Here is an 11,798-nt window from a genome sequence, read left to right on the forward strand (position 1 = left end):
CTGCTCTTCCCGTTATACCTTTTAGCTGTAAGGATGTAGGCATATTAGCTCTTTGTTATTTTGTATCCTGTGTACCTTTTCCCCACGTTAGCTTTATAGTAAACTTTTATATTTTAAAACACACCATGGACTCAGTCTCTTAATACTCTGCTGACTTACTCAAAAAGAACCCCAACAGGGAAGATGGTGGGAAGGGAAGGCAGGTGTGAGCTGTCCCGGAGAGCTTGGGGTGCCGCTCGTCACAGCTTGCAAGGGGGGCTCCTGGTCATGAGTCTTGTGGGCCTTTAAGCCTAAGTGTTGAAAAACCCGTAGGGTCAACCCGTGAAGATAGTTTCAGAGGAGAGCCGTGTTGCTCTGCAGTAGAAGAGCTCATAAGAACATCAGTCTCACACAGTGGCCAACCAGTTTCTCTGGAGGGCCAACAAGAGGGCACAGTGGCCGAGGCTTTCCCCTGATAAGAACATCAGAAGAGCCCTGCTGGATCAGACCAGTGAGGGTCCATCCAGTCTAGCACACAGTGGCCAGCCAGTTCCTCTGGAGGGCCAACAACAGGGCATAGAGTCTGAGGCCTTCCCCTGACGTTGTCTCCTGGTTCTGGGATTCAGAGGGTTAGTGCCTCTAAACGTGGCAGTTCCCTGCAGTCACCAGGGCTGGTAGCCATTGATAGACATGCTCCATGAATCTATCTAATCCCCCTTTAAAGCTATTTATTGTTGTGGCCACCACTACATTCTCTGGCACCGAATGCCGCATTTTAATCACTCTCTGTGTAAAGTAGTATTTCCTTTTGTCCGTCCGGAACCTACTGCCCATTAGCTTCATTGGATGCCCTGAAGTTCTTCAAAAAAGCTGTCTACATTTGGTGTCATTTTCAGACCTCAAGAGTGCTAGCATACTTTCACACATCCACATATGTTTATCGTCCTTTGTTGGGGCGGCTCCACTGTCATTGCACCTCTGCACTGCTTTAAAAGAATCTTCTCCAAACAATATTCAAACAAGCATAGAGAAAGATGGCGTCACAGCAGCCTGAAACTAATTTAAAAATGCAAATGCAGATTCGACCAGGGCCTCCCAGAGCATTAGGCCACCTCAATGGGAACGCGTATAGGGTGCTTCCTCGTTCCCACTAGCAGAATCCTCTTGTCCTATTCAAGGGATGGCACGCCCCCCTTCTTGCTACAAGTTTTCTCAGTAGGTCCGGCTCTCGGCTTCTAGGCTGCTTCCATCTGGCTGTGTTAACCTGGGCCGCTTTGTTTGCACACGTTTAACTTAGGACACCCACCCTTTACAGGATAGCACTGTTTTACGGGCTCCACGTTTCCCTTCTCTCTTGCAGGCCAATCGGCAGCGGAGTCGCACCATGGCCTTCCTGCGAGAAACATTTGCAAACGTCAATTGTCTCCTTACTCCAGGTACCTCCTGCAGTCGGTGGCGATTTTAACAGGCTGGGGGGGGGGGGGGTTTCACCGTGTGGATGTTCCGAGGCAAGGTTGGTCCCCGGCTCCCTGCCTGCAGACGTGCTCGTGAGCGAGAAAAGAGCTGGAGGGAAGGACCGCAAGAACTGCAGTTCCCTCTCCCAGTGTCTCAGCCCCGCTTGTACTGGAAGTGCTGGCCCAAACCAGATTTCCTGGCTGGGCGAGGACAGCTTCCCTATTGAATGCCCGCCTGGCTGCAGGCAGCCTCCTGAGCAGGTGCCGTGGAGTTGGCACACGGCTGGAACTCCTGACAGCTGTTCCGAAGAAGGAATCGCACAGGTTGGAAGAGCTGGGTCTGTTTAGCCTGGAGAGCAGATGACTGAGAGGTGATACGATAACCATCTTCAGGTACTTGAAGGGCTGTCATCTAGAGGATGGTGCGGAGTTGTTTTCTGTTTCCCCAGAAGGTCAGACCAGAACCAAGGGATTGAAGTTAAATCAGAAGAGATTTCGGCTAAACATTAGGAAGAACTTCCTGCCAGTTAAGAGCGGTTCCTCAGTGGAACAGGCTTCCTCGGGAGGTGGTGGGCTCTCCTTCCTTGGAGGTTTTCAAGCAGAGGCTAGATGGCCACCTGACAGCCCTGCTGATTGTGTGAACTGAGGCAGATCACAAAAAGGGAGGGCAGGAAGGGTTGCCTCAGTGCTTAGTTCTCGTGGCCCAGGGAAATGCTGATGGCCACTTTGGGGGTCAGGAAGCCATTTTTCTCCAGGCCAGTTTGGCTGGAGATCCTGTAGGGTTGTGGGTGTTTTTTTTTTTAAATGCTCTCTTCTGGACCTGGAGCAGGGGTCACTGGGTATTTGTGAATTTCCTGCATTATGCAGAGGGTTGGACTAGATGACCCTGGAGGGCCCTTCCTATTCTGTGATTCCCTTTGGGCATCAGGGCTGCCTCGACGTGGCTGTGTTTCCCAGTCCACAGCTGACTGTGTAGTGCCAGAGAGTGGCCGTGCCGGCCTGCGGTTAAAGGGCCAGGTTCAAGTCTGGGAGTAGCTTAGAGACCAGTAAGGTTTTGATGGCCTGAGCTTTTGAGAATCAGGCCTCCCTTCACCCGATATCTCTCGAAAGCTCCCACCCTGAGAATCGTGTTGGTCTCTGAGACACGGCTGGACCTGCATCTAATCCTAGAGACCGAGGGCCCTACGAGGAAAGGCTGAGGGACTTGGGAACGTTCGGTCTGGAGAAGAGGAGGTTGAGGGGGCACAGGATGGCTCTCTTCAAGTATCTGAAGGGCTGTGTCACTTAGAGGAGGGCAGGGAGCCGTTTTTCTCGGCACCAGAGGAGAGGACTCGCAAGAATGGGCTTAAATTAAGGGCGTGAAGGTACCGGCTGGATCTGAGGGAAACCTTTTCCACAGTAAGGGTTGTCTGAAAGTGGAATCAGCTGCCTGGGGAGGTGGCGAGCTCCCCCTCCCTGGCAGTCTTCAAGCAGCGGCTGGAGAAACACTCATCCGGGAGGCTCTCGGTTGATCCTGCATTGAGGAAGGGGTTGGACCGGATGGGCTCCGTGGACCCTTCCAGCCTTCTGATTCTAACTTGATAGCTGCCTCTCTTCTCTCTCCCTTTGTGGGAAAAGGACTGCTGGCCACTTGGCGGCACCTGGAGCACAGGTTGCTTTATTCAAGGCCCAAACAGATCCCCCCCCCCCTTTGCTGACAAATCGGTTGCCCTCTGAGGACTGCCTCGGTTTCTCAGGCAGGGGTCACAGACGTCTCGTGCCTCATTCTTCCCTGCCCCAGTCCATATGGAACCACCACGTTTCGAGCGGTGGCTGGCACCACGAGACGGCAGAATCCGGAATCCTGTGCAGAGAAATGCCAAGTGTGGCAAAGGTGGCCCAGGGAACGACATCCCAGGCGCTGCCTGGGTGGGACAGGCGGCACACGTGTCAAGTGGCACTTCTTCTTCTGTAGACCTCGGGGACAGGAAGTGAAAGACAAAGAGGTCGAGAGCCAGTTTGGTGTGGTGGCTAAGTGCGCGGACTCTGATCTGGGAGAACCGGGTTTGATCCCCCACTCCTCCACTTGCACCTGGCTGGATGACCTTGGGCAAGCCGTGGTTCTGATAAGAGCTGTTCTTGAAAAAAGGGCAGTTTCTCTCAGAACTCTCTCAGCCCCACCTACCTCACAGGGTGTCTGTTGTGGGGAGGGGAAGGGAAAGGCAGTTTTTAAGCCGCTCTGAGGCTCCTTCTGGCAGTGAACTTATATTCAATCTCTTCTTCTTCCTCCTCCACATTCAGCTCCCAGTGTGACCTTGAGTCAGTCACAAGTTCTCTCAAAGCTGTTCTCTCAGGAGCAGTTTCTCAGCCCCACCTACCTCACAGGGTGTCTGTTGTGGGGAGGGGAAGGGAAAGGAGTTTGTAAGCCGCTTTGAGACACCTTTGGGTAGTGAAGGGCGGGGTATAAATCCAATCTCTTCTTCTCTTCTTCTTCCTTAGTAACATATTTCTACCCCCCACCTTTCCCTTGCGGCTCCAGATGGCTTCCAGTTCTAAGTTCTCACCGTAACGGTGTAGCACTCAGAGTGCCAGGTAAAGTAAAGGTAAAGGTTCCCTTGCTCGAAAGCCAGTCGAATCCGACTCTAGGGTTGCGGTGCTCATCTCCATTCAAAGCTGAAGAGCCAGCGCTGTCCGAAGACATTTCTGTGGTCATGTAGCCGGCATGACTAAACACCAAGGCGCACGGAACGCTGTTACCTTCCCACCGAAGTGGTCCCTATTTATCTACTTGCAATTTCTTGCTTTTGAACTGCTAGGTTGGCAGGAGCTGGAACTAGAGACGGGAGCTCACTCCGTCATGCGGCACACTCGGGTCTCGAACTGCTGAACTACCGACCTTCCACAGCCTGCAGTTCAGCGTCTTATCCACCTGAGCCACCGCAGCTCCCAGAGTGCCAGACCCAGGTTCAAATCACCGCTTGTTGGGAAGCAAACTAGGCGATCCAAGGGCCGGTCTCTTTCTTTCCCAGCCTAACCCTACCCCACAGGGTTGTTGTGAGGGTAAAACGGAAGGGGGAAGATTGTGTGCCCGCACACAGAAGCTCATATCTTGAATAAAACTGAGTTGGTCCTCAAGGTGCCCCACTGGACGCGAAACTTTGTTCTCCTGCCTCAGACCAACATGGCCGACCCATCTGGATCATACAAAAAAAAAAAATAACGGCCCCCCCACACGCCTGCAGCTCAAACCTCATTTTAAGGAAGTTTACGGAGCCTCCCGAAAACTGAGCTGGCTTCTTCTTGCCGGTCTTCCAAATATCTGCAGGCTGCAAGATAACCTTGCATATAGCTTACGCTTTGTACGTTCGATATATTTTTGGAAAGGATTTGCCCAGTTGGGGTTTTTTTTAGCAGGTTAGTTGGAAATGGTGGCTAACCCCTGGGTGGGGGTGGGGTGGGTCACCGCACTCTGGAAGCAGCGCTTCCGGTTGGACGAGGAGATTCAGCGTTTGCTGAGGGATGAGAGCTCCCCATCCTCAGGAGGAGAGACTCAGACTTCTTCTCACGGCTTTTTTCTCTCTCATAAAAGGTACGGCGTGTCCAGCCCCAAGAATTCAGGACTCCGATCTCCAGACTGGGTGTAGCGATGCCCGGACTACCCTGCGCACCATGAGGTAAGAGCCAAGCGCCATGAAGCAAACGGCCCTTTGTGGGATACTGAGGAGGGGCACGTCAAGCCAAGCGCCTGAGAAGCCCCACCCTTCTGTGCTGAATCACCTAGATCAGGAGGTGTCAAACTCATTTGTTATGAGGGCCGGATCACTTTGTTGGGCCGGGCCATGCGTCCCATAAAACATAATGGCAGGTACCGGAGATATAAACTGTATAAAGGACAGTCGCACAAGAGCCCTGGATGGACCCTAACCGTTTTGAGCCTGGAGGTACCGCTGGAACTCTGAAACAACATAGCGGGTGCCACAAAATGGCTGTTGGAGGAGGGGCGGCCAGTCACAAAATGGCTGCCGCAGCTTACCTTCAGTTACTAACACAGCGAAGGCCCTCGTGTTGTTGTGGCAGCAGCTGCCCAAGCAAACTCTGCCAATCCAGTCAAATCTCCAGTGGCCAATAAGAAGCCTTCCTGGGCCAAAACCCCACCGACTTTCTAAGAGCACTTTGTGGGCACCACATTGGGGACCCCTGACCTAAAGGACGAGTTACCTGTTAGCCATGTGGGGGTCTTGTGTGCAAAAATTCTACTTTGTGAGCTACTGGCATTAAAGTTGTGAGCAATGCTCCCTGTCAGCTGTGGAGTCCTGTGAGCAAAAATTCCACGTTGTGAGCTACCAGTTGTGAGCGAGCGATTTGGCTGCTCCCCATCAGTTAGTTTGCTCTGGAGCCATTCCTTCCTGAGATAAGACAAAAATGTGTGAGCCGGAGGCTAAAGAACTGTGAGCTGGCTCACACCAACTCAGCTTAGAGGGAACACTGCCGGTTAGATGCCTGAAATGTCTGACGGGGCTGGGTTGCCTTTTGAAGGTGGAAATACCTTCTTCACAGTAACAGCTTCCTCAGCATTTGCTTCACTCCTGGCTTGCCTGACACCCGGTCCCAAGCAAACGTCTGGCGATCAGCTAAAAGGGAAAACCGGTCCTAGCCTGCACAGAGGGCCAAAGTTAGAACCGACTCTTCCTCCCTGCTTGATCTTCGCAGGTTCATGCAGCTGGCGAACTTGACGGGCATTCCAGCGCTGGTGGTGCCGGTGGGATACACCGCTTCAGGGCTCCCCATCAGCCTTCAGGTAAACCCAACCTTTTCCCGGGGTGACCTTTAGCTATTTCTCATGGGCTCTCCTCATCCAGGGAAGAGCAAGGTACTTGATTTTTGCCCTTGCTTGCCAGATCAGGTAGGAATAGCAGAAGTGCCCATTCCCTTCCATATTCATTCATGACTAGGGGTGTGCAAAAAAAAATAATTTGGGGGTGTCAGAAAAGAGGATGCCCCTCTCTGCTCTGTAGAGCCAGTTTGGTGTAGTGGTTAAGTGCACGGACTCTAATCTGGGAGAACCGGGTTTGATTCCCCACTCTTCCATTTAGCAGCTGCCGGATGACCTTGGACAAGGCATAGTTTTGACAAGAGCTGTCCTTGAAAGGGCAGTTCTGGAAAGAGCTCTCTCAGCCCCACCTACCTCACAGGGTGTCTGTTGTGGGGGGGGAAGGGAGTTTGTAAACCGCTCTGAGGCTCCGAGTGAAGGGCGGGGTATAAATCCAATCTCTTCTCCTCCTTCTTCTTCTGTATATGCCGGTGACCATGTATGGTACTCCAGGAAGTGTCAGGGAGAGGCTCCATTGGAGAAGAGGCCTCTTGTTATGTGGTTCCCTTCATTCTTACTCCTCGTAGCAAGTGGTGTCTTCTTTGCCAAAGGGCCTTTTGCATACGACACGTCGAGGAAGGGAGCAACATTGGAGATATGTGGATAAGCCGGACATCACATGGTACTGTTGAGACAGAAAACAGTACTGTTGGCTTCAGGCCCAGCATTATCTCAGCCCCTTGGCAAGTGCATGACGTGCCGGTTTGTGCAGGGAGGCACACTGGTGTGTGTGTGTGTGTGGCTCAGTGGCAGAGTATCTGCTTGGCATGCAGAGAGTCCCAGGTTCAATCCCCAGCATCTCCAGTTTAAGGGACCGGGCAGGAGGTGCTGTGAAAGACCTCTGCCTGAGACCCTGGAGAGCCGCTGCCAGTCTGAGTAGACAAGACTGACTGAGACGGACTGAGCGTCTGGTTCGGTATAAGGCTGATTCATGTGTGAAAGTTTCATCTGCTGCCTGAACCCTCCCCATGCAGTTGGGCTGACCTAGTGAACAGGTAGATCTCCGTGAAAAGCAAGTGGGAAGGCGCCCACACCACGCTTTGGGAGGGGGGCCGGTCTACAGAAGGAACCTTCAGGGTTTCCAGAAGCTTCTGGGGCCTTCCTCACACCCTGCATTTGTCTTTGACAGATCATGGCCAAGTGGTGGGACGAAGCTCTGCTGTTCCGGGTGGGCCTGAAGTTGGAGCGATTTCGTGACGTGACAGCAAGACCGGCTATTTATTATGACATACTTGGATGATGGGGCCGGCTCCGGGATTTCCAGTGGGGTGGTGTTTTATGGGGGTTCTTTTTTGGGGGGGAAGGGGGCTTGCTCATGTCAGGCAGTGAGCTAAAATGGTTCTCCCCCATCCCCTTCCCACAAAAATGTGCTTGGGAATTTCACTGCATCAGGAGCAAGGATTCATTTATGGTTTAGGTTTTGCTTCCTCTTATCTCTGATGGACTACTCGGTGCCCACCAAAGACAGTGCTCACTCTGGGGCAAACGAAAATTTCGCTTGGTTGGCGGGTATTGAACATTTTATGACGTTCAGCGGCGACAGTGTTTGTTGCACAAAGGGACGTGGAACACCTTAACAGGATTCTGCTCCTTGTTTGGTTTTGTTGGATTGTAGTGGGCTGTACCGCCAGACAGACAACACTGTTGTGTCTCTTGGCGACAAAATGGGGTATATTTTAAAAATATATATTGAAAAGTTACTGTTCACTGCTGTCAGCATTTAATTCTCCCGGATCAGGTGTCTGCAACCATTTTTTGAGCCCGGGGGAACCTTTGGAATTCTGTCACAACATAGCGGGCGCAGTCACAAAATGGCCGCCACACAAGTTACCTTCAGTCATGCAGTGAAGATCCGTGTGCTGTGGGGGCCCCTGCTGCTAAAACAACATTTTTAAAAATCGGCACAGCCGATTGGATCTCCATTGGCCAATTGTAATCCTTTGCTGGGCAAAAGCCCCACCTGCCCTACCTACTTCCTAAAACGGTAGATACCAATGGCGCCCACGGGAAACACATTGGGGACCTCTAGCCTAGATGAAAGAAGGTAAGTTTTGCCTCAAGGCCGGAGGTACAGTCTTAAAAAAAGAACCCATTTTGACATGAGGCCCAGCAGGTCTAGCTAGCAAGCGCGGGTTTTGACGCAAGTCTCTTTCCACCACAAATTGCTGAACTACTGGCCAGGAATCAGAGACACGAGTTGCAATGGATTGGATTTTTGTTAGCTGAGCTTTTTTTCATGAAGGTACCTGGGGTCAGAACAAAAGACCCAACGAGTTAGGAGCTTGAGATTAACCGCTTGTCATAGACATGCCTTTAAAGGTGAGAGCAGGGTTGTCAAACATAAGGCCCGGGGGCCAGAACTGGCCCATCCAGGGCTCTTATGCGGCCCACGAGCAACTAGTTCAAGGGAGGGAACAGGAGACTGGCTCAGGGTGGGGGGAGTGGGCGAAGCCACTCCAATTGTGGCTTCAGCATGACGGAACAACCTTGTCTGCAGCAGTCAAGCAGCGTGGGAGCGTCTGCCCAGTGCTGGACTGCTGACTCTCCAGTGCACCCATATGGGTTTTCCTTTGCACACACCCCTTCCTCCCAGCCCATGAGACCTTGCAGTGAGGATACACCAACTTGGAGCTTACCAGCTGCTGTCCTTTATACAGTTTATATATCCAGTACTTGGCATTACATTTTATGGCACACGTGGCCTGGCCCAATGGTGACATTTATGCCAGATCCGGCCCTCGTAAGAAATGAGTTCGACACCACTGGGCTAGTCAGAGCAGAGATGTTTGGAGATGCAGAGGAGAGCCAGTTTGGTGTAGCGGTTAAGAGTGGCGGACTCTAATCTGAAGGTTTGGTTCCCCACTCTTCCTCCACATGCAGCCAACTGGGTGACCTTGGGTCAGTCAAAGATCTCGGAGCTGTTCTTGAAAAAGAGCAGTTTCCTTCAGAGCTCTCTCAGCCCCACCTACCTCACAAGGTGTCTGTTGTGGGGAGGGGAAGGGAGTTTGTAAGCCGCTCTGAGGCTCCGAGTGAAGGGCGGGGTATAAATCCAACTCCTCTTCTTCTTGGTGAAGAAATCCCATGACACATACCAAATTATAGCTGGGGAATGGATCCGGAAGATCACGAGGAGGTGTCTTGCATACTGTGTCGGGGCTCCCGGAAGACGGTTGAAGCTACAAGTTGAAACTGGAGCAGGAGAGGAGGGGCTCTCATGAGAATGGCATTCAGCCCTTGTATTAAATTAGGTGCCACTAAATGAGGTCACCATCTGGGTGCCGAGGAAGCCACCCTTCACTTGAGAATGAGAATCGTTGACATAAATTATGACGGAGGGAAGTACCAGGTTTCTTTCGTAAGATGTCTCTGTTTCCTGCTACAAATTTCTAAGCAGGATTAAGTTTGGGTGTGCCACCAAAGGCTTCTTGTACATACACTGCAGCTCAGGTAGCTTGTAACACCAAGGATGTGTCAACAGATTTATCTCAAGCTGGGAACAAAAGGAACAAGGAGGTTCCCTGGAAGGAATATGTGGTTAGCTGCACTGTCAACATGATATCTGAGGCTATAAATGTCTCACCTCTTCTGATGGAAAGTTCTCCCCCGAATCCCTTCATGACCGGGACACCCAGACAGAAGAGGCCCCACACCAACCAACCGTAGCTTAACAGGGACTCCGTAAACCACTGGCCTTTGACTGCCGTCTCCCCTCACTGCAGTAGAATCCCATTGTTCAAAGCATCACAGAGGGATTTCTAGCCTCGTGGATTATGGGAGTATCTGACGCTGGAGTGTTACTGAAGCAAGCGTAGGCCTTATTCAGAGCCGGAATCAGTGAACAGTAGAAGTGGGGTAAGGATATGTTAGCAGCACTCTGGACAAACTGAAGATGTCTCAGTTGGCCATCAGTGATACCTTCGAGGCTCCCCCCCCCCCCCCAGAAGGGCTCACGGCCTCCCGGGGCCAGGCTGCTGTGGGCGACTGTGCTCGGGGAGGCAGCAAAACGGCTGCGCTGTGCCCTCTCCCAGCCAGGCTGCGGGCCCTTCTTTGGGGGGGGGGCACCTCCACCCGCTTTCCCTGCGCCACCCCTGGCCTCGCTGGCGTGCCCCAACTGAGCTTGGGGAGGCGGGTCACGGCCCCGCCACCCTTTCCTCAGCCGCCGCGGCCTGGACCACGCAGCCTGTGGGACGTTCTTGGGGTCAGCGGGTTCGGTGTCCGCTGGGCTTCCCTTGGCCGCCCCCAGGCCCCTGCTGCGTAGCTGGCCGCCCAACGACTGTGTGGGGCCTGGAGAGAGCCACGCCACGCTTCCCAGGGTCTTCCTAGGGCCCGTTTCCTTCACTTTGCAACGAGCTTTGCGCCTAGTAAATAAATAATGCACTCCAACTGGAATGACCACTCATTCGCTTTGAAGCTGTGTTCCTCGTGCCCACCCATGCTTGAGTCTGCCATAAAAGCAGTGGCATTGTCTGTCTTCTAAAAGGGGGGGGGGGTCTTGCCTTGGGACAGTCAAATGGCTCTTGGAGCCAGCATTTCTTGACCTACCTTTCAGGCCCTAAAGCCAGGATTTGCTGCCACAGCTCTCAGGAGCAGTCAAAAACTAGCTGCCACCCCCTCCCAGGGTCTGATCCTTTAAGGATGGAGGCGCTACTTTTTGGGATACCAGTGCAACTACTGATGCATGACGGGGGGGATTTTTTATGAACTCTTGTTACTGGAGAGTTGAAGGCGCAGAGGTGGTTGGCTACCCTTGCCTGTGCTGTGGGATGGCTCCATCTCCCTCGAGCCTGTCGTCAAAGAGTTCTGCCGGAGGTCTGACATCCCTCGGTGCTCCGGCCTGTGGGAATACTGTGGATGGATGCCCCTACGAATCTTGCAGAATCAGTGTCCAGCCTGCAGTACTGCCAGCACCTTAGGGAGAAGGCGCCAAAGGTCCTCCTAGTGGAGAAGCCCTAAACCAGTTTGGTGCAGTGGTTAAGAGCGGCAGACTCTAATCTGGAGAACCTGGTTTGAGTCCCCACTCCTCAAGCAGCCAGCTGGGTGACCTTGGGTCAGTCACAAGTACTCTCAGAGCTCTCTCAGCCCCACCTGCCTCACAGGCTGCCTGTTGTGGGGAGGGGAAAGGAAAGGAGATGGTAAGGCGCTCAAACTCCGAGTGAAGTGCAGGGTATAAATCCAACTTCTTCTTCATCTCTGAGATGCCCATCCAATGAGGACAATCGTAATGAATTCCCTAGGCTCAGGTCTACTGCCTCCTTGGAGAAATGAGGTAAACAAACAGCCTGTGAAGCAGCCTAAGATGCAGAACCCGATTAGTCTGTGGAACAGGCAGGAAGCCTGCTGAGTTAAGCGATTCTGCCTGGCAAAGCAAAAAATACTGCACATCCTTCATTCTCTTGCACAGAGGTGGGGGCCCGTACCTGGATATCTGGCACTCCAGTACTCAAAGACAGGTTTCTTTGCCTGGAGCAAGGGTCCCCAATGTGGTGCCCATGGGCAACATTAGCCTGCCAAGTGTT

At 52.7% G+C, this 11,798-nt stretch overlaps 1 protein-coding gene across 1 annotated transcript in view; it reads left to right on the forward strand.

Moving 5' to 3' along the window:
• LOC107125573 (fatty acid amide hydrolase-like) overlaps positions 1-7,946 on the forward strand; it is a 13,372-nt gene extending 5,426 nt beyond the window's left edge. Inside the window, exons 3-6 of the mRNA XM_015428994.1 lie at positions 1,340-1,415; positions 5,002-5,086; positions 6,123-6,210; positions 7,412-7,946. Coding sequence (XP_015284480.1) covers positions 1,340-1,415; positions 5,002-5,086; positions 6,123-6,210; positions 7,412-7,522 — 360 coding nt within the window. The 3' untranslated portion in view covers positions 7,523-7,946. The remainder of the gene's footprint in view (positions 1-1,339; positions 1,416-5,001; positions 5,087-6,122; positions 6,211-7,411) is intronic.
• The last annotated feature ends 3,852 nt before the right edge of the window (positions 7,947-11,798 follow it).

This window comes from Gekko japonicus, unplaced genomic scaffold (assembly GCF_001447785.1).
Source record: "Gekko japonicus isolate JY-2015 unplaced genomic scaffold, Gekko_japonicus_V1.1 scaffold1361, whole genome shotgun sequence".
NCBI classification, from domain to species: domain Eukaryota; kingdom Metazoa; phylum Chordata; class Lepidosauria; order Squamata; family Gekkonidae; genus Gekko; species Gekko japonicus.